The sequence below is a fragment of the Scardinius erythrophthalmus genome, assembly GCF_964197995.2.
Source record: "Scardinius erythrophthalmus genome assembly, chromosome: 12".
NCBI classification, from domain to species: Eukaryota; Metazoa; Chordata; class Actinopteri; order Cypriniformes; family Leuciscidae; genus Scardinius; species Scardinius erythrophthalmus.
The window spans coordinates 17,689,060-17,712,035 of record NC_138232.1 but is presented as its reverse complement, the minus strand read 5'-3'; the positions used below and the strand labels follow the sequence as shown (position 1 = coordinate 17,712,035).

At 37.8% G+C, this 22,976-nt stretch overlaps 1 protein-coding gene across 5 annotated transcripts in view; it reads right to left on the bottom strand.

Annotated features, from left to right (window-relative positions):
• lrrc7 (leucine rich repeat containing 7) overlaps positions 1-22,976 on the bottom strand; it is a gene marked incomplete at its 3' end in the record, with an annotated part of 37,470 nt that overhangs the window by 2,093 nt on the left and 12,401 nt on the right. For 3 of the 5 annotated variants that reach the window (XM_081379808.1, XM_081379809.1, XM_081379806.1), the window contains 15 exons: positions 21,464-21,593; positions 20,410-20,525; positions 19,786-19,855; positions 18,895-18,994; positions 18,681-18,805; positions 18,264-18,452; positions 17,539-17,655; positions 16,333-16,419; positions 14,341-14,452; positions 13,802-13,982; positions 8,683-10,399; positions 7,341-7,490; positions 4,965-5,090; positions 3,442-3,672; positions 667-759 (listed from right to left, as the gene is read on the bottom strand). In XM_081379808.1, coding sequence (XP_081235934.1) covers positions 667-759; positions 3,442-3,672; positions 4,965-5,090; positions 7,341-7,490; positions 8,683-10,399; positions 13,802-13,982; positions 14,341-14,452; positions 16,333-16,419; positions 17,539-17,655; positions 18,264-18,452; positions 18,681-18,805; positions 18,895-18,994; positions 19,786-19,855; positions 20,410-20,525; positions 21,464-21,593 — 3,544 coding nt within the window. Of the gene's footprint in view, positions 1-666; positions 760-3,441; positions 3,715-4,964; positions 5,091-7,340; positions 7,491-8,682; positions 10,400-13,801; positions 13,983-14,340; positions 14,453-16,332; positions 16,420-17,538; positions 17,656-18,263; positions 18,453-18,680; positions 18,806-18,894; positions 18,995-19,785; positions 19,856-20,409; positions 20,526-21,463; positions 21,594-22,976 lie in introns of all 5 variants that reach the window. The other 2 variants (XM_081379807.1, XM_081379810.1) reach the window with 2 other exon arrangements.

The following is a 22,976-nucleotide window of genomic DNA, read 5'->3' as shown; positions in this document are numbered from 1 at the left end:
GAGTAAAGTCAGAGGATCCATTAGTGACGGTGTTTTTGTGCTGAAATCAAGGCAGAGATTATAAAGCATACATATTTAAATTACATGTGGGACCCATCAGTATGCACCATGTGCACACATATGAAGTCTTATTGACGTCACATATTGAGAGTCCACCAAACTACATCATTTCATCAGGGCTCACAGGGATTCGGTTTGTTAGAAGATCCCAATATACAACACAAGCAATCTTTATGTTAAGTTGAAAACCTTATGGGACGACAAAAGAACGACACTTTTTCATGCAAATTGACACAATTTCAATCTAATCAAAGCTACTACAACGTGAAACAGATGTACAATATCTTTTTTTGTACGTACTTAACGAATATCGGCAACATTTGAGTCACAAAACACTTTTGTTTGAACTATCACCAAATGTTGCCAAGACATGAAAAGGTTAAAAGGTAATGCAGTCAGCTGGTGTGCAAGGTTGTGCATTGCAGTAGCGCATGTTTCCATGGAAACTCTACAGAGAGACACACTTTACTGACTGAAGAGAGATAGCTTTGATTTTGTTCTATATAAAGCATCCTTTTAATGCAATTTGTGAGAACGAAATGCAGAAATTAGCATACTATATTCATTATGCTCTGTCCTTTAAAACAGAGAGTGAAATGGTCTTACCATGTCCGAGGGCTTGAAGGGGTTCCCCTGTCCACTGATTCCCCCTGAGATGCTGAAACCAAGGCCAGGGTTCTTCTCGATTCTCACACACAGCTGTCAACAACATAAATCAAAGGCTAAGTCTACATTAATCCACATACATTTGAAAACACATCTTTTTCTCTACGTTTTGGCCTTTCGTCCACACCGAGACAGCGCTTTTGTCCTTTGAAAACTAAGCTTTTTCAAAGCTCTTCCAAGTGAATACATTTGAAAATGCTGTTTTCGCATTGTAGTGTGGACTGTGAAAACTGAAGTGTTCGAAAAACGATGATGCATGTTTAGTGATGTGACGCATATTGTACCCATAGATATCTGCCTGCTATTCTTTTTAGAAAGAGGAAATGAACATAACGTCGTCATTCTGAAGGGCAGGAGTCATGATCACGTAATATGATTGACAGGTCTAGAGCGAATGAGCTCTCTGATTCAGACACGCACGGAAGAAAACAGCGCTCTGTATGCCGTTTCAAGCTCTTCAGATCGCATAATTCAGTGGAAAATGAATAGAAATGATAATCCGTATAAAGAACAATAAATCTGTTCTCAGAAACACAATGATAACAAGAACATCCATTCTCTTCTCGATTCCAGAATAGTTTTCTTTGGTGTTTACACGGGTTTTCAAAACAGCGCCACCCCTCTCACACTTTTGTGCAACAGCAGCGGCTCGGGTAAGCTGGAATCTAATTGGACGGCTCGTTTCATCGTGGGGCGACGGGGAAAAAATTCAAGTTTACCTGGATGCGGCCTGCAGATCGGGGCGGAGCTGCACTTACTCTGATTGGCTCATTCGTTTTCAATAGGCATTCATGATAGCAAATGTGCTCGTAGTTGGTGTAGGTCAGAGTAGTGCATGGATTGATGAGCGAATGTCATCATAAAAGATTTTTTAGCTACTGCAAGTTTAATTTTCTAGATCAGTCGAATAATGAATGTTATTTATTGTGAACCAGTTTAAAAGAATCTGTTCAAAAGATTCGGTCACAAAACTGGTCGCGGTGATCTCGATTTAATACTTCACGAAGTGAATCACAATATTTGACCGCGGGGCTGTGAGATTTTTGGATACAATTTGAGCTAAAAATTAGTCGAAATGTGATGTTTTCAAATCTAATTTTGGTCGCACCTGAAAAGGTAACATAATTAAAACATCACTCATTCAAGGACATCAAATGCGTGAGCACAGTGCACAATTTTACTTAATGCTTTTAAGCTGAATTTACAAAACTGTTTGCTGAAATAACCACAACATTAACCGCACTGAAATAAAAACGCACTGTTTATCTGTAAGTCAGATGCTCGTGAAAGTTGCGTTCATTATAGCAACAGACTCCAGGCGCGATATTTCTGAATCATGGCATGAACAGATAAAAAGTTCTCGATTTCATCACTTTAAAATAACGAGGAACAGATTGTTTTTCTGAAATAAAGTGTAGCACAAATCTGATATTAAGCTTTGCAATGTAGTGAAGAAAATTAAAGAACATCATACACGCACATAAATAGTTAGTTATCATACAACTGCATGACCAATAACACTTTCTTCTGTAACTATAAGTATGTCTTGTTCCTGATACTGCTAACGATACTGATACATCCTTTTTCATTTCCTTTCTATGGTGATATGAAATAATCAAAATGATAAATAAATAATTTAGCCTTATTTATAATTCATTCATCTACCTCAAGACCTGGCCCTCATGCTGTGGATAATCAACCAATTAATTGTTTTGAAATATTGTGGGGTCGTCTGTGCGTTAGCCTAAAAACCAGCTTAATTTACCAAAACAATCATATCAGGGACATTGCGAGTTACATGCTTTCTGTGCATTATAATGAAGGCTTTGTGAAACTGCACAGCTTTTCCAGTTTTTTAAATGACATACTCCTTCCTACACCAACTACAAACACATTTTCTATCAAGTATGCCTATGAAAGACAATGGAGCCAATCAGAGTAGGTAAGGGAGCCGATCTGCAGGCTGCAGCCAGGTCCTTCTCAAAAAATCCACATGCTGGTCAAAAGCAAATCTTGTTTTGTGGCGCTGCGTTTTGCGGCATCATCGCAACGTACATTTGCTTTACTTAATCGTGCTCGGTGTGAAAAGCCCTTTAGTCATAGGAAGAAGATGATTTGAATGAAGAAAACACTGTATTAATATTCCATGATCGTGAGATGAATTGCAATTGGGCGTTTCTCTCTTTGCATTTCTTTTAGGGGTGTAACAATATATCGTGTCACAATATATCGCAATACAAAAATGCAACAATATGTATCGTGGATAGTGACACTGTGTATAGTTCAACCAAAATGAGTTTTAGTGTATGTACTATATTATACTACTATATATAATGTTAAATAAAATGTATAATAATGCAATGAGGGAATATTTGCATATATTTTAAATATATTTAGTCAATGACAGAGTGCAAGCATATTCGTCTAAAATAATTCTGTATTATACGCTTCAGAATCATGAATATTTTTATTCTGGTGTAACCATTGTCCTGTGCATTGGGTTACCAGCACTAAGTCCAAGCCTATTCATTTACATCCACAATGTAAAACCAAACTTTGCATTTTAATCATTAGTACATTTTTTGTTAACCTTTTACCATATGTCTTGGAGTATCACAATAATATCGTATCGTGAGTTCATGTATCGAATCGTGACTTGAGGGTATCGTTACACCCCTAATTTCTTTGAATTACATTCTGTGCGATCAACGGTACCTGCTCTGGAAAGCCATCCATGCTCTTCTGGCCTTTAGTCTGGATGAAGCAGCGGGCACTCTGAGGCCGGGGGCTGGTGGTGGTGATGGGCATGGGCAGAGGTGGCTGGTACTGCTGGATGGACACCTTGTTGATGGCCCCCTCATACTGCTGGTCACGGGCCGTCCGGTGGGATGGGGTGGCTGAGGTTATCATCATAGCTTGTTGTTGATGGGGATTGTGAACACCAGGCTGTGGGCAAACATCAAGCAAATGTTTAATGAATTCATGCAGCTGGCAAGTGCTTTTATATCATTACAGGAACAAAGACGTAGTAGCAACCTTATGACATTTTGATTTCATTATTTGAATTAATATCATTTTCATTACGTTCATTACTTTTCTTCACAACACTAAATGTGTCAGAAGAAGCAAAATGTTCCACAATATTGATCGACAACGTAAAGACATTCAGCAGTAGACTGAGGTTGCTAAGGAGACCGAGCAGGAATACGCGTTGTGAAATGAATCACGACAGCAGGTAGTAATTAACCCTGGCATTTGAAAAAATGAGCATGGCAATCACGATACAACAGAGATGTCTATCTCACAGAGAACAGGTTAAGCCAGAGGAAACTTAAAGAGTAGAACATGACAGGGTTTAATACTCAGAGACATGTGGGTGTTTCTCTAAAAACGTATTGTGGAAATAATAAAACTTTAATGAGATCCAGACAAATGCAATGAATCATTTCAGCTCAGCATGGCTTATGAAACAAACGGGACCATTTTAGAGGTTAGAAAGTTTTACTGTGATTGCTGATGATTTATCGCTGATGATCGTTTTGCAGAACTTTTTGCATTGTGTGTGTGTGTGTGTGTGTTGATCAAACTTAGAGTAAAAACAGTAATATTGTGAAATACAACTATTTTCTTAATATCAATGTTGAAAACGGTTGCGCTCCTTAATATTTTTGTGGATACCATGATTCATTTATTAATCATTTTATGATTCAATAGAAACGTTTAGAAAAAAACAGCATTTATCTTAAATAGAAATCTTTTGTAACATAAATGTCTTAACTGTCACTTTTGATCAATTGAATGCATGAACTTCATTTTGAATGGTAGAACAATTTAACGTTAAATATGCTAAACTTACACTTCAGTGGTAATTTTGGAGGGAATCACTGAATCACTTATTAAACAATGAATTGAAGTAAACATTACTGATTTACAGAAATTAATCAAACTTACCAACTTGTTTAATTGAAGTTTGTTAATAATATCTGTTCTACTGAGACAATGGGGATTGAGCCCTACTTACACAGTTAATATAAAACACTGTTTGTAATAATTTTGTTATTGCTTGCCTTTCAGAATCTTTAACCAATCAGTACGACAAACAATGGAGCCCCTAAAAGGACATGGTAAAGAAAAAGAAAATGAGATGGGAGGAAAAAATATTTGCCAATGCTTTTGTGTTCTCTTGCAAATGTTTTGTGTTCCCCTGATAACTTTAATCAAAAAACTTGAATCAATACCTTTTTGATGATATTCATGTTCTCTGGTGGCACGTCTCTTCGTCCCAGTGAATACGGCGCCCACTGACTACTTGGGGAAACCACCTCTTGCCCATTATCTAAAATATTGCTCTGTTGTGAAGGTGTCTGAAAGGATATAGTGCTGTCAGCAAGCGGAATTCAAAACAGTGCTCTAAATTTACACTGGCAAAATAAAAATGTGCCCGTTTTAAAGAACCGAGATGTGAGAAGGACACTCCCACAAAACCGGATTTTTCAGCTCACTATTTGACTGTTCCATTCACATGCTTTCTTCAATTAAAAGACAAAAGTTTTTTTTCCTTGGTCTGTTGTTTATTTTGTCCAATTCATTAAAGAAACTATGCTTGTACATAACAGTGAAAAACAAAATCTGTGCTGAAAGCATTTTGACTGGCAAAATTCCCTATATTACAAGTCGGTTCTAGGCCTGTTGCACAAAGCTGGTTTCAGTTGCTACCCTGGAAAGTTTGAGTTCAGTTTATTGGTGTTCATTGCAATGGTAATTGGCAAATTATTTATTATATATATGAATCTTGTATAATTTATCTTGTATAACTTGATCTGAAATGGGTCGGATTTGTTTGGTTTTGACAACTTTAACCCGGCTCTAAGTTTGTTCAACTACAGTAACTTTGTGCAACAGGCCTCTGAGTGCTAGGTTGTGGCAGATGCAGCAGGCTACTGCAATCTGGTGTACTTTACCTGGACTTTACAGCATTACTAAACTACTGCAATCCAGAGACTTGGGCTTTTTTAATATGCTGAAAGCACGCTCAACTACACTGTATATCTTTATATCAATCTACAGGGTGGGCGATTTATATGGATACACCGTAATAACATGGGAATGGTTGGTGATATTAAAGTCCTGTTTGTGGCACATTAGTATATGTGAGGGGGCAAACTCCTCAAGATGGGTGGTGACCATGGTGGCCATTTAGAAGTCGGCCATCTTGGATACAACTTTTGTTTTTTCAATAGGAAGATGGCCATGTGACACAACAAACTTATTGGTAATGTCACAAAAAAAACAAAGGTGTGCTTGGTTTCAATGTAACTTTATTCGTTCATGAGTTATTTACAAGTTTCTGACCACTTATAAAATGTGTTCAATGTGCTGCCCATTGTGTTGGATTGTCAATGCAACCCTGTTCTCCCACTCTTCACACACTGATAGCAACACCGCAGGAGAAATGCCAGCACAGGCATCCAGTATCCGTAGTTTCAGGTGCTGCACATCTCGTATCTTCACACCATAGACAATTAACTTCAGATGACCCCAAAGATAAAAGTCTAAGGGGGTCAGATCGGGAGACCCTGGGGGCCATTCAGTGTGTGAAGAGTGGGAGAACAGGGTTGCATTGACAATCCAACACAATGGGCAGCACATTGAACACATTTTATAAGTGGTCAGAAACTTGTAAATAACTCCATTGCACACCATTGTTTTTCTTGTGACATTACCAATAAGTTTGATGTGTCACATGGCCCTCTTCCTATTGAAAAAACAAAAGTTGTATCCAAGATGGCCGACTTCTAAATGGCCACCATGGTCACCACCCATCTTGAGGAGTTTGCCCCCTCACATATACTAATGTGCCACAAACAGGACTTTAATATCACCAACCATTCCCATGTTATTACGGTGTATCCATATAAATCGCCCACCCTGTATAATAAAACGAATTTGCATCGCTTACAAATACTCCTGGTACAGAGCTATTTCAGCCCCTGGCTAACTTGATTTGAGCAGTCCGCCAAACTCTATTTACTTACAGTATAGCAATCACCTGTTAGTGAATAAGTAAATGGAGGTTGGTGAACTGTGCACACAGATATGCGACGCTCAGTGCTGGTGTTAATGGTTAGTGAATTCACCCGACAGTTGATTTTAACTTTGATTTACTGAATTTGATTGTATTTTATAAAGATCAAGAAGGCCTTTCATAAATGTATCTCTGCTGTCAGTCACAGATTGCTTTGTTCTGTGAGTTAAGGACAGAGGAACACTGTAGTGCATAGACCAAACACAAAAGACTGAGCACATGCAACAGAAAACACCTATATATGTTTAACATCACAGTGAGAGACAGTGTCTAGCCTGGAACTCAGAACAGGTGAAGTGTTAGATCAGTGTTAAACTGTGAAATGTGTTAGATGGTCTAACTTATAGAAAGACTATTATACCATACAACAAAATGTGCCAAATGATAATATTACCACTGTTTGAGAAGTTAAAGCAGAAGCCGCTCAAAGAGAGAGATCTAAAAAGAAGGTCTTCAATAGGAGATGTTGCGTCAATATAAGTTGCACTTCTTCATGCTGAAACTGGGCCTGAAGTTGCTTCATACTCACATTTGGTAGAGGTAGCCACTGAGTTGTTTGGTTTTCATGCTTTGTGTTATTGTAAAAGTTTATTGTCATGCTTCTGCTGGCATGCGGTGCAGCATAGCCTCCAGAGTACAGCATGCCGAAGTTTACTGTGTTGTGCTTAAGGACAGCGCTCTGATTGGAGGGAAACAACCACATGACATGAGTGAATGGGTATGCCACACAGAAAGGTCAAAAGGCTGTGGCTGGGGTACACTGGACTGCACATTGCTGTAACAGAGTGAGTAAGCTTGACAAACAGAACAACAACAGTACGTCATTACCGCCGACGTGACACATTAGTGATACACAGTGGTTACGTTTACAGAATATTAATAGCAGCAGTGTGGGACTAAATTACACGAACAATGAAGTATGCTGTAGTAATGTATTCCACTTACACAGAAACAAATGCTCACCACCAAAAGCTGCATGTACATAAGTGGGTGAATCTCAGGAAAGAAATGCCAGGGTCATATTTCACCACAATTAAAAAGAAAGAAACATATTCTGCATAAAGAATTTGAAGCCATTTAAGGACCATTAAATAATCTTTTTTTGCATTGTTACAATTATTTTAAGGTCAATACATTTTTTTTCCCAAAATTCCCATTATTGAAGAAGTGAGAATCATTTTTGAATAAAAAAAGGGAATGGTTTGCTTGAATTTAGTGAAAATAATGTCAAAATGCACAAAAATCATAATGAAAAAAATACAGAGAAAAAGCTTCATTTTTTTAATGCAGAATATAATTTCATTACTTTTGATTTTGGAGTGAAATATTTGCCAGACACTTAATACTTTATGATTCACCCAACTGTTCACGTGTCTATACACTAAAAAGTGGCCTTCATTTAAGATTTGTCTTTAATATGTAAAACAAACATATTATGTAAAACAAATATGTAGGTATTTAATAATATAGTAAAATATACTGCACTGAGAAAATTCATTATTAAGATCTCAATTATTAACAAACAAAGTATAAAATGACTTAAAGACTAAGACAGAATAAAGGTCCTTGCACACAGAGTCCGAAGTTCTCATCTGAAATTTTCGCTCTTTAAAAAATAAATACGACCTCACTCCGAAACTTTCGTCCGTCATAAACATTTTTTTCCGTTTTTTGCATCCATAGCAAGCATTTTGAGGTGTTTTGACAATTCAAAGCCACCGTGACAAATACAAAAAAACACATACAAACATTTCGGACTCAGTGTGCAAAGGAGGAATTAATTTATTTCTTGCAAATACTGAGTGTTTAGATCAATTCCAAGCTAACAAACACTTTTGTAGAAGAACAAAAAGCAAAGCTTGCTTACTCACCCGGTCTAGCCTCTTTGCTTCTATGTGTCTAAGCAGCTGCTGTCTCCAATCTACTGGCATTTTGGAGTTCGGGTCCTCTTGTTTTTGAGGGACAGATCTCAGCTTCATGTCACCCTCAGGGCTCTTCTCAGTGCATGTACTAAGATTGTAATCTGAAGGCATTTTCTCTAGCAGTGCAGCCATGGTGGGTCGGGCAGACACTGGCCTTGCCTGAGATGCCCCGTATGTCTCTGTGCTGTAGCTCCGTGCAGACAGGGGGCGACGTTGTGTCAGACTCTTAGTGGGGTAACCCATAATGGGCTTTTTGGGTTCTTGATAAGACGAGTAATCTTCATCATACCTACCATTCCTCTTGTGGAACTGGGTGTCAGAGATGGTAGACAAGCTGTTCTGTTGTTCCAGCATGCTCTTTATCTGCTGAGGCCTGTTGTAGTGCTCTGCCAGCTGCAGCTCATGGTTCTCAGCTACTCTGCGGAATAGCGCCATCTCTGTCGAACTTACCAGAGAGTCAGCTCGCCTCAGGAAGCCCGGCCTGGAGCGCTGGGGCTGGACAGAGAGCTGTGGATTGATGGCATCGTCGGTGACTGCAGTCTGAGCAAATGAAAACATCTGTTCCATCGGTGGATAGCCTCGGTAGCCTCTCGGGCTCACAAGTTCCTTTGGTAACGTCTTCCCAGGTTGGTTTATGTATTCAGGGGTGTTGGGGAATGGTGGAGGAACTCTCCTGTCCGCTTTCACAAGATCCATGGCTCTTTGCGGGTTGAAGCTTTGGTCAAAATGGTAAACTTTCTTTGGGATGGCTGGCTTCTGCTGCTGAGAGCTTTTATTTAAACCGTAGCCATCCATATCATCGTCCAGCATTGGAGCTGATTGGCTCCTGGACATGCTCTGTTCTAGTGGTACAGGGAGGTCTGCTCTATCAACACTTCCCTGATTTTCTATGCTAGAACTGTAGTGGTCCAAGGGGATGCTGTAAACCTTGTACGACCCAGTATCCATTTCATCTATGCTCTGAGATTTCTTAAATTTCGCTTTTACCTCCTTCATCATTGGCGAAAGTCTCTCGGAACTCTTGCTAACAACCATAGTGTTTCCTTTGTGTGGGTCTTTTCCACCCTGGACATGGGAATAAAGGTTGGGATGACCTCGTCCCGGCCCTGAGTCTGTAGAGTCCAGAAACCCCCAGGCTCTAGTTGAGGGAAAAGTGCTGGGTAGTTCTCCCATCTCCTGTTCAAAGTCCTTACGGTCAGGATTGGGGCTGTTGGCTGGAGTAATTTCCAACTTGGAAGGGAAAGCTGTCCTGTCCTCGAAGGGACTGGGAGTCCTCGTCCAGTTCTGCCAGGGGTTAGAGGAAGGAGGCACTTCAGTTTCAGGGTTGGTGCGGACTGTGTGGAAAGTGTGTTGCGTCTGATCGAGCTCTAAGGGAACTCCCACAATGCGCTCTTGTCTCATGAGAGGCCGTCGCCCATGTGCCATCGAGGCACTCCGGGGCTTTGAGCCTAGCATGGGGTTTCCAGCACTGCTGCTTGGAGTGTCAAGAGGTGTCTCTTCTGAGACAAAACCTGTGTTATCATAGTGGGGGGCATCGTTCCAGCTGTCGAAGGTGTCGCTGAGTGGTCGCCTCTCACCTCGCTGCTGCAGGGTGCTGGAAGGAGGTGTTTCCCTCTGGCTCAGAAGGGGCTTGGTTTCAATGGGCTTTGGGAAAGACTGGGCCAGCCTGTTGACATATTCAGACAAATATATATTTGAGGTTTCATCAGTGCACTATACGGAAAAAATCAGTACACAAAAACATGGACATAAACTGGATATGACAAGCATATACAATATCATAAAATTCAAACTCAGTAATGTAATGTGGTGCATCTAGAACTATGCAGGAAAAACAACAGGAAATGTAGACTCTCACGACTGTGTCGAGGTCATAAGCCTCTTAAAATATCAAAAACATTTACCTTTTTTGTGACAAGGCAAGGGTAATTCAGGTAGTAAAAATTATATTTATATTAGTTATATTTATAATTATATATCCCTGAAAAAACAATTATATTCATGTATTAAAGGTCCCATGACATGCTACTTTTTGTAGGCTTTAATATAGGCCTTAGTGGTCCCTAGTACTGTATCTGAAATCTCTTTCCAAAAATTAAGCCTCGGTGGAGAATTATAGCCACTACAAGCCAGTCCCAGAATGAGCTTCCTTCAGACGGGCCGTTTCGGTGTCTGTAGCTTTAAATACTAATGAGGAGGAGAAAGGCGGCGCAAGGTGGAGGGTGGGTGTGGCCTTGACCATCTTGCGCAACGTTACCATTGCATGTTTGTTTACGTTGGATATATTGCAATGGCACGAAGACACGCAGTCGTTCACGCATTTCAGTTTGACCCAGAATCTGATCCGGATGGAGAAGCAACGGATGAAGAAGTTGCAACTCAGCGGCTCCAGCAGGACGTTTCCGAATGGTTAGTTTAAAATATTATGTCTGGATACGGTACTTTATTCGGATGGTTTACAGTTATTATCATGTAGCTAACGCGAACCTACTGTTGCCTTTTCATTAGAGATCTGTAACGTCTGTAATTTATCTTATTACAATTACATCAAGCGCCATATAACCAACAGGAAAACGGTTATCCAAATAACAAGAACAAATGTACAACACTCGCGTTACAGTGTGTGTAACTTGATGCTGTCTACCTTTACATTAGCGCAAGTAACTGCATAGCTAATGCGACAGCCACATTCTACGTGTAACAAGCTAAGTAACCATAAACAGTATAGCAACACACAATAGGCTATATAATTTGTTGACTTACTTGTCCGACGTTCAGCAAGCCCAGCTCTGTATTGACCATTCGATGTTCATTTGTACATCCAATTATTGAGCAATTATTATGCGTGCTCGCTCAAAAGCCATGATATCTCTCGTGGACAAACTAAAATCGCGCGCGTTCTACTTCCTAGCGCATTTTCTCATGGGCGAGAAATATTCTCTGGGCGGGCAAAGCAGAGAAAGGGGAGGTAACATTTCTCCTTATAACGTCATAAGGAGGAGATTCGAGATCAGCCTGGTTGAGCTTCCATTTTCTCAAAGGCAGAGAAAGATAGCAAAAGCTCGATTTACACCGATTAAAATTTCTAGAAACTTGGGGACCATATACAGGCTAGGGGAACTCATATTAATGTTACAAACCTCAGAAAGTGGAAATTTCATGTCATGGGACCTTTAATACTTTATGATATTTGAATAATAATAATAATAAATACAAAAATATATATATATTTTTTTAAAGACTCATGTACTTAAAGAAAAAGAAAAAACAACAAATAATAAGAGCACATTACTAAGAACTTTACTTACTGTAGACATACTGTGGCATAATATCCCTTGAGCAAGTTCAGGTTAAGTACTTTGCTCAAGGGCACAATGGTTAAAACATAGGGTTGCAATCTTAGTTACTGTCTATTTCCTTGCTCATTCCAACTTAGGACTGAATCTGCAACATTTGTGTACAGCCCAAATTCCTAAGGCAACCAACCGCTACCCCTCATTGCTCTATGTACTATGCTTTATTTTAGCTGATGCTCACACAATCTTTAAACTTGATGTCTTCATTCATGTAACTTTGGGGATGAAATATTGAAAATTAAATTGAACTGGGCCTTCAACTCTCTTAATATACCATGTAGTGTTCAAATTGAAAAGTGCTGGGAAATATCACTGTGGCAGACTGAACTGTCATCCTCATCAAATAGATTTTCAATGTTTACAAAATTGTGCCCACGTAATACTTCTGTACGGTTATGAAAACAGAAATCTCTCAAAGAGCTCTTCTGAAGAACAGGCAGTGAAAGGAGTGATAATTAGGTTTTTTAGCAGTACTAATATAATAAAACTTTTACTGTTAGCAACAGAGATGGATTTTCAGCTACACTTTATTGAAGATGACAGCAAGAGTCATACTGCTGTGTGTGACTTTGAGTGAGAGCGAAATTGTGATGTGAGCAATAGAGGCATTTTAAAAGAAACAAATGCCAAGATAGAGCCCTCTTAGAATTGTCTTCAATTGTCTTGTTAATTAAAATGGAAGGAAAAAGACAAATAACAACATCATCAGTGGTGTACGGGACATCCCCACAAAGGCACAGATTTGCAATCTGAACAACATATGAAAGAGTAGTAAAAATATGAAATGCAATTCTGTGTTTTATAAATATTGGCAGTTAGTAAAAAATAACATGCACAACCCTCTACACTGCGACTAAATCACTCGCATATGCAACCAAATTTCCCACTAGGTGGCTAAAAATGTCTTTAATTAGCTAATGGCTAGTAAATTGTACGATTTCAGTCGCCTGTGATTGAGTTAGAGGCAAAAAATAAGTTAAGCACAGATATATTTTAATTGCCTGCTGAGCTTTACACAGCGTCGCTTGGCTGAGAGCGCCCTCTGTCGCTTTCTCTCACTCACGCACACTCAACAAAGAGAGACGTACACATGAACAACTAACGCAGAATTGACGCGCTAGATCTAAATGCAGAGCTCGACAATAAGGACTGCCGATGGCCAAGAGTTGACATAACTGTCACTGTCCTTACATTTTATTTAATTTCTGTACCTAATCTGTATCTTACTACGGTTAAATAAACCTGAAATGTACTGTTTATTTCATTTATTTCATTTGTATCTTTGTTCTATTGTGTTTATTTGTGCTATTGCATTGTAGTTTGATTGCTTATTTTATTACCGACTGGTCACTTGCCTTTAATAGTGTTTGAAATGTATATTTTTATGTATTTTTTTTTTTTTTTTTTGCATTGTTCTTGAATTCCATGTAAAAAGTCTGGCGAGTAAAATAAAAAATGTACTAGCCAATGGCGATTCGAGCCTCAGTGTGTCCATAGAGGATGGATGCAATTGATTGGTTATAATTGGTTCAAATAATTTTGGTTTATTGGCAGAGATGTTTATTACAATGACACAACATCAGTTTTGGGTCACCCAAAAGTCAGTGAGCTGGAAATCTAAACTGTTTGATCAACTGTCATGTCATATGAAAGCACAGATGGTCAATTAGTTCATATAAATGAATAGTGGCAGTGATTAAATTCTTGCCAACCTGTTGGTCCAGTGAGTCTGTGGTGGCCCCTCTTTCCCAGATGTTTGCAGATTACTGACATTTCCAGGTGGGTTGGAGGAGCCAGATGATCCCTGGGAGGGCGAGTAGTCTGAATAAGTGGCAGATGATCCGCTGTTGTTCAAACAATGCATTTTGTCTGGCTCAGAATCATCGGTGGACTCTTAAAAAAAAGATAAAATAGGCATAAAGGTATACAAGGTAAAATAGTTTAATAAATGCATCAACAACAACTATTTTTGTCTAGAATAAACCCCAATTATTGTGTTTCTGACAACAGCTATTATTCCACAGTGTTCCCCAGTGCAATTACACAATGCATCGTTATAACAGAACATCATTCTCAGAAGGATTTTAGCTTTATTAATAAACATCAAAAGAGAAAAATGGAACCAACATAAGATAAGCTCAAGTTATGATATGTTGGTCCACAATTAGATCAATAACATGCATTTGGAAAATAGGGTGAACTTTCATTTCATGCCAGCTCGAACCTCTACAGGCTTTTTCGTCTCACTAACCTTTTTTTTCCTTGCCCAGTAACACAACCTTTGGTTTATACATAGGTGGCTCTACCAAAGTTGGCCTCATGTCAGAAATTCGGATATCATTGGGGGAACCTCCCATTGAGTCCTGGAAACACAGGTGTCAAATTCACAGTGAATCAAACACTAGACAAAAGGAATACAAAACAGGCACTAGGGGAGTGGGGAGGTTTTCCTGCAATCAAATTACAATCTATCGTTTAAATACCAAAATCAAGCAACACAAATTGTTTATAGGCCCACTAAAACATACTAGGTGATATTTGTAATCCAATTTTAGATCACAGTGTCGATATAAATCAAAATAAATGTAATTTCAAATGCCAACATATCCAATTATATTGAAACGGTTGGTATATTAACTGCAAACATTTTGGCTGTATAAAAATCTGTTTGCCTAATTGCATATTACATAAAACTCTATTAGGCAGGACCTGCTTTTAAAAAAACTAAGCCGTTAAAACACACAAGACAGCATTACGAGAGAGATTCCAGTTTAAAAACGTTACAAAAGGATCAAACGTGAAATACATTAATGTAGCTAGTATTTCGTTTCTCTAAAACTTTTACAATATACTGAAATGAGTCATTCATTAGAACATGCTTAAACAATTCCCTTATTATATTACAGTGACAGTTTCCTGATTCTAAAACCCAAACAGTGTCCCCAAATGACCTCGAAGTTAAACAAAACTGAAGCTGAGAACTATATCAGAAGTAACAGAGTGTGATCTCACACCTCAACATCAAGTTGAGATTCATCATTAGTAGACTAATATGTAGACTGTTAGGATTCACAGGCCTTGTCCTGGCTTGTCTGGTCAAATCCCCCGGGAGCAAATCAGATGCTTCCAGGTCTCTCACAGCTGTCTCACACTCACACCTCTCAGACCTGACTGTACATCAGCAGGCTGGCTCACACAACCGGCAGCAGAGCAAGAGAGAAGTCACATATCAGAACATTCTCTCAGAACAACGTCTCTGTGTTATTTCTTTTAGTCCGTTATGGCCACCTCTCCCCTTACCTGCCATCATCTTTTCTATTTTGTCTTTTTAGCTCTTCGTTGCTCTGGCACAACGGGTCAAAAGAAACGGTGTAAATTGATGCGGCAGACCAATGCTTTCATATTCATATTAAATGAACTGGGAACCAAATTCAGTGTGTGGGCAATTTGATTCGAATTATACCAAAGATCCCAATATTTGGGATAAAAGAGCTCTTATACACTACCATTCAAAAGTTTGTGTTCAGTAAGTAATATAAGTAATACATTTATACTGTTATTTAGCAAGGATACATTAAATTGGTCAAAATTGACAGTATTTCTAATATTACAAAATATTTCTATTTCAAATAAATGCTGTTGTTTTGAACTTTATATTCATCAAATAATCTTGAAAAAAAGGTATCAGAGTTTCCACTAAAATATTAAGCGGCATCACTGTTTTCAGCATTGTTAATAATAAGAAATTAAGCAGCAAATCAGCATATTAGAATGATTTCTGAAGGATCATGTGACACTGAAGACTGGAGTAATGATGCTGAAAATTCAGCTTTGCCATCAGGAATAAATTACATTTTAAAATAAATTATAATAATATTTCACAATACATATAAAAAAAATTCAAACTTTTGACAGGTACTGTATGTATTACTTAATAATAGCTCTTTTTATTATTTTTTAATTATTATTTTATTTAAAAAGATTTTGGAATTGGCAAAAAAAAATTGGCCAATCTCTCCTCTAGCCCCCCTACAATTCGAACACTGACATTATGCTGGAAACTGATGGACTGGGAGTGTTTTTCCTTCATTATAGAAAACAAACCCATGCATGTATTTAACAAATCTTTCACCCACAATGGGGGTGTCTGAGAAAACGAATTGAATTTGCTTTGAAGGCAGTTGAAATGAGCCACCCCGTATGCTTAGCTGCTTTTCTGCTGTCTGGTCTTTCAGCCACTTACTATGAGGCAGAAACAGGAAGAGGAAGTAACGGCCAGGCTCGTATTCTCTGGCTGTGGCGGCTTGGGGACGACGCGATGTAAAGAAATCTAAGCAAAACAAACATACATACATATATACAAACACACAAACAAACAAAAATGGATTCTCATGGTCTAGAAAGAAACATGAGGTTTATGGCACTGGTACTCCCAAGGTCCCGATAACCCTGATAATAATACTAATAATAATGTTTATAGCTCCACAGTTTGGCCGGAGGGGTCTCTGAGACCCTGGGGGAAGGCAGTGCGAGGCCAAGCTGCGATGGACACAATACACCATGCACTTGTATGCTATTCTAAACAAAGAGCTACTGCAAGCATAGAGAAGCCTGGCATCAATGAATGGATTATGAATGTAGCTGTGTTTGTATAATTCCTTGATTTATTCTGGTTTACTCAAATCATCTTACCATTCCTGAATTCAATTAATATTTTCGTATAGGGACCTTTAATGGGTCCTCTGAGTGTTCTTGACATTTCACTCTGACCTTTATTCCTGTTTACTGAAAGGTTTTCAGCTGTACAACTGAGCAGTGCTACGGGAAAAAGACTGAGCGAGGGTAAAAACACCGTAAGTTTAGATTTCTAGTAAATAATTGTAGGATACTAAAGGTGAGTCACCAAAAAATGAAGCATCCTACAAGGTAATTGTGACATTCATTACTAATTGCACCAGCTTTGCTCTAATATTCATAGGCAAAGTTAATGACTTCTTTGTTATCCTGTGTCCTAAACAACACTGCAGCTCTGGCGGTTGGGGAGGGGGTTGCTGGCTGTGAGAGATGAAACATTTGCTCTGATCTTTTGTGTATTTTATCTCCGCAGGTTCAGCTAACCTTTAACAAACACTCTCAGTACTACACAACACTCTCTATACACACAACCAAACTGACTCAGACACCGAGGATGCAAATACTAGGCCTTCAAAAACAAAGAAACTACAGCCTAAATTTCATTACACACTCTCATCCTTCTCTTTTAAAGTTATTGACTTCATAAATCCCTTATGCGTTTTGTAGTTACAACAATGAACCATTATAAAGGTTAAAGAGAGTGTAAAATAAGCTGCTACCCCGAGATATTACTGTGCGTAAATGCTTTAAGAGGATAAAGCTAAGACATTCAGCATTTAAAAGAGACAAAATTAAAAGAGAAAACTTGTCATACTTCCGAGCTCTCAGTCAGATCCTCTTTGCGTTTTGGGATGTCAATGGCTGAGTTGAGGAGGACACCTTGATCAGACATTGGTGGTTTAGAATAGTCTTTGACCTCTCGCTCCATCACCTGCAAAGAGCATACGCTAATCTCATTGAATGGTGTCTCATGATTCAATGACAAAATAAACTGTGACTCCCAAGTGATGGATATTCAAGCAATGTGTCACATTTTTCATTTTACCATGGGTAATCACCGTTATATATTACCTCTAATTGTTTATAAACTGCAGTAACACCAATATAATATAATACAATGTGATATTTACAATTATTTTACATAAGTATTATATAATCATTATTATTTTTATTATATATTTAATGTTTAAATTATTGCAAACAACATTTAAAAAATAAATAAAGATGAATAATACAATCTTAAAGAAAGTCTGGCATCCCTACAAAACCTGATTTTTTTATTATTTTTTTCAGCTGTCAACTGTCGAAATTATTATTATTATGTCCCTAGGGCCTATTTTGAAATCTTTTGGTTTACCTGTAACTTGGAGCATTAATATAGTAGTAACAGTTATTTGTTTATCAGCATTCCAATCGTAATTCAGAGTCTGATCTATTCTTTTTATAAAACAAAAAAAGCACTTTGTGAGCCAAATTGCAGAGACATTGATGTATGAACCCAGGTAGGCACTGTGGTAAAATAAGATAAAGAAGCATTACCTCCTTAGGAGCAATGGGCCACTTGGGCTCATACTTGTCTTGGCTGTGGAGCTCCATATTGGTCCCAGAAGAGCATTTTTCAGTGTTGAGGGGGTGAGTGGTCTTACCCACCAGGTTCTGCACTGACTTCACCATGTTCTTTAGGTCTTCTGGGTAAGGGGTGGGATAGCGCTTCAGGTTAATCTCAACCTGCAGATAGAGGGAAGAGGATTTAGCCCATATGGCAGCGCTATGACCTTTTCTGATGCTTAAAGGTGGTTTTTCATTAATCACAGCTAACCAGATACAGCAATTGTCCCGGTTACATCTGATATTAACATCTGTGATCAGATCAGATCACGTGAGATGGATGTTAATGCCAGGTGTAAACGGGGCTAAAGAAGCTGACTATTTCACATTTTAAATTCCTAAGGGGACCTTCACTTTTCCTGAGTTGTCCTCTTCTTCCTTCTTGTCCTCAAACTCAAATGCCACCGTCATCCTCTGTTGTCTCTGCTCCTCCCAGAGAGTGGGATTAAAGCTGTCACTGTCAGACTGGTAATCTGCAGCATGGAAAACACACATCCATCCAAAAAATGTAATCCGCTAAAATGAAAAGAAAAGAGAAACGGCTGATTTACTGTATTCTCACCCTCATCGTGCCGGGGCTGCTGAGGAAACATGTAGTTGGTAAGGACTCTCTGTTTGGTCTCAGGGTGAGCCTCTGTTTGAAGGGGGATAAGGGCCTTGGACTGAATAACAAAAAGAACTGTTGTAAACAAATACAACTGTCAAACCAAATTTATTAATAGCAGTATGTATTATGACTACTTTTTAATGGGGATGCACGATATATCGGCCACCGTATCAGTATCGGACGACATATGTTATCTTTATCGTCCCAATAAGAAAATTTGGCTGATATATTAAAGCCAATAAATAATGGATCATTTCCTTTAGCTGAGACACTTCAGATGGGAACTGTTCGCCATTATGGTTTTGAATTTCTTGAAATATGATTGGAATCACTTCAAAAAAAAAAAAAAAAATGCAGTCAAGTGCAACATGTGCTGTTAAATAGGCTACATAAAATTATAATGAGAACATTATAATTGTGTGCTTGGGACATGGCTTTTAATGGTTGTACTTTTATTCTTGTAATCAGGCTCTCACAAATTTGGATTTAGATTTATTGGCTAATACATCGGTTATCGGCTTTCAAATGAATAAAGAATTATCGGTCAAAATCGGTGCATCCCTACTTTTTAACCACATTTAACAAACAATTAAGCAGATACATCAATGTATGAACATCACTGAATTGCTTTATAAAAATAAAACAAAGTGGCATTTTGGTTAAGTAAGTAAAAAAAAAAAAATTGTTTTATAATGCGATGAAATTCATACATTAGCTTTCATAAGGCCCAAACACAAATTGGGGACCAGTTGTATTAAACGGTTTGTAAAATGTGGTTAAAAGTGGTCCAAATACTGTATAGACAAGACTTTATACACAATTTAAAAAGGAGGTCCAGATAATAACCTGATTGTCAGATAACCAGAGTGCAGCAAGATCTTTCAATTTAGTGAACGTGAAGGGAAGATTCTTTAACCTAAAACAGAACATAAACAATTAGTTCATGAGGATTCAAAAGTTAAAACATGGATGTCAAAAGCCAAATGAGGCTGTTGGGGTGAGTTATTTGGTGTAGTTAAAATGTTATGAAGACCTGTGGTAATGCTCTCCATTTAAGGGGCCCATTAACCCAAGTACTCTAATGTCTATGTCGCATTTACTCTTGGTGAAGTTTAATTACTCTGTTTCCAGGTAATCGCAGTCAGAGCATCTAAACTGTCCACATAGCTCATAAAGAGCTTTTTTAATTGGCCTATGGGCAGGCCAGGCACTTTTATGATGTCATGCCCCATTACTGTGCCATTATGGAAAATAATAACCATCCTCACTGCTTTACATAAACCGATCAAGACTGTTAAAAAAAAAAAACCTATAAGAGGTTTGAAGTACTTTCTATGCTTTGAACAGAGTTTCATGCGTCTCATCTTTTATTTAGCAAACAATGTTGAAGATCATGTGTTGGTGTGATAAATGTGTGCACAGGGTGTAAAATGAGAACAAAAAAATAACGACAGGAACATCAGGTGTTACCTATTGTCACTTAGATTGAGAACACGTAGCTTTGTCATCTGTCCAATTTCATCAGGCAGAAACTCCAGTTTATTGGAGCGCAAGGACATGACCGTGACATTCTTGCAGTTTCCAATCTGCAGCACAGGACAGGATATGATAGCTCTGGTAAGGTGCAATTTTGTCAGCTTTTTTTTGTTAGATATCAGCATTCTGTCAGGTAAAATGACTCTTGTAAACTGTCAATACAGTGTGTGATGTAAGTGAAGGTCAGCAGGGCATTACCAAGCATTTGGTTTTACAGATTTTAGCTGTGCTGTATTAAGCCACTTTAGTGGCTCTCAAAATGTATGTGAACCACCAGGTGTACACTGAACACTAAAAATGTATACCCTATTTGAATATTGTATCATTTTTAAATGTGTTATATTTCATTTGATTTGTCTACACAGCCTTAATATTGCTTTGTGTGTTGTGTCTACACAGTAAACATTATTTCTTTGGGATCGTGGGAAGCAAATACACTACCGTTCAAAGGTTTGGGGTCAGTAAGATTTGTTTAAAAGAAAGTAATACTTTTATTCAGCAAGGACACATTATGAAATAAATGCTTTTCTTCAATCAAAGAATCTTAAAAAAGAAGAAAATATATCACGATATCACAAAAATTACAAATATATCACAAAAATTATGTTCAACACTGATAATAATATAACGTGTTTCTTAAGCACCAAATCAGCATTAGAATGATTTCTGAAGGATCATGTGACACTGATGAGTTTAAAAAGTTTCAGGACCCTGTTGAATAAAAATTCCAAAATGGTCCGGGTTTAACTGGTTTTAGTTGAGCTCATTACTGTTGTAGACAGACTTGAACAAATTGTTTTATGTTGTTTAACCTTTGACAGTTTGAATGGTTTTGAACAGGTATTTAAACTGGCAACCATCTAAACAAACTTAGCTAGTCTACTACAGTAGGATGTATTTTCAGCAAAAAGAAAGGTAAGATATATAGAGAATGTATCTTTGATTTTCGTTAATAATTCTGTAGAAAGAGCAGGCCACTAATACTCACTTCCCTGGGCAGCTCGGCCAAGAAGTTCTCATCGGCCGCAAATGTCCGAAGATTGTGCAGGTAGCCAATGGTGGGAGGCAGGGATTCCAGTTCATTACAGCTACAGTCAAACTCCTCTAAAAGTGATAAACTGGCAGATGTAAGAGAAAGCAGGTGAGGAGTGTATAGTTATGCAAGGTCGATTAATCCCTATTGAAAGCTTATTGAAAACACTTCATGAGATGATAAGATAAATATACGCATCATGTGACGTCTTTTTAAAGTCCACAAGATAAAGACATAATTGCCTCAACTGTAGAGGATAACTCTTCTTTAAAACATTTTTGTGAGTTTGGGTTGAGTAGCAAGTTAGGTGTTTTAACCAAAGTCCAGACCAAAGGAAGAATTCACCTATTTTTTAAAAAAAAAAACATTTTGCTCACCCTCATGTCGTTCCAAACCCATTTGATTTTCAATTTGTAGAACACTCTTTTTTCATGTAATTAAAATGAATGACGATACAGATAGTCAAGCTCCAAAAATGACAACAAAAAAAGTCATAAAAGTAGTCCATAACAACTAATCATACATTGTAAGAAAAAAATCCATAGAAAAACGTAAAAGGTATTGGCATTTTCCTGCCAGGACATCCGTTTAAGGAAATTTATAGATATTTCCTTTAAACCCCAAAACATGTCATGTCAAAATATGGATAAAACACCTGTAAAAATTCAGTACTGATATTCCTAAATATTAGCACATATATTAGTATATTAGTCCCTATTCTTACAGACTTTTCTTAGCTTGTGTGTCTTCATAAGACTTGGAACATGTAGTACCGATGTCAGTTTATGATTCTTATGGTGCTATTTTGTCATGTTGGAGCTTGCCATGCTCATTTTCATTGGAAAAGAGCGGCCAGTACATTTATCAACATTTTTTCTTTTGTGTTCCATGGAGGAATAGAAAGTCATAACGGTTTGGAAGAAAATGAAGGTGTGTAAATGATGACAGGTAAACTATTCCTTTAATATCCATTTCACATTCAAACATCCCATTCAAATGTTTACAATTCGCCTACAAAATATCCAAGCCTGAGTACATTCAATACAAGTAGTATGAGTGTAGGGCTCATATCCTTTTAAGACAAGGAATAAATGAGTTTTGTTAATGGAAAATGAGAGTTATGTGGAACCATTGTCTCCACGTAACAAAAGTATGAATTAACAGAAGAAATGTTAAAGGGATTAATGATGATTTTACTAAATATATTACACTGCAATGCAGTTCTGGTGGTTGTACAAAACACTCTTATCCTATGAAATATGGGCTCTTAAAAAAAACTTATGCTAGTTTATAGCATTTACAATGGTCTGGTATATGCCACAGTGTTTATTGAGTCAAACGAGTTTCAGTACTTTTAGTAATGGGTGCATTTGGACCTCACATTAGTCATTTAAAACATGCATTTTGTTTCTTAGTTGCTTTTCCCCTTTATGTCATATTTTAATTGAATGAATTTGAAAGAGGTCAA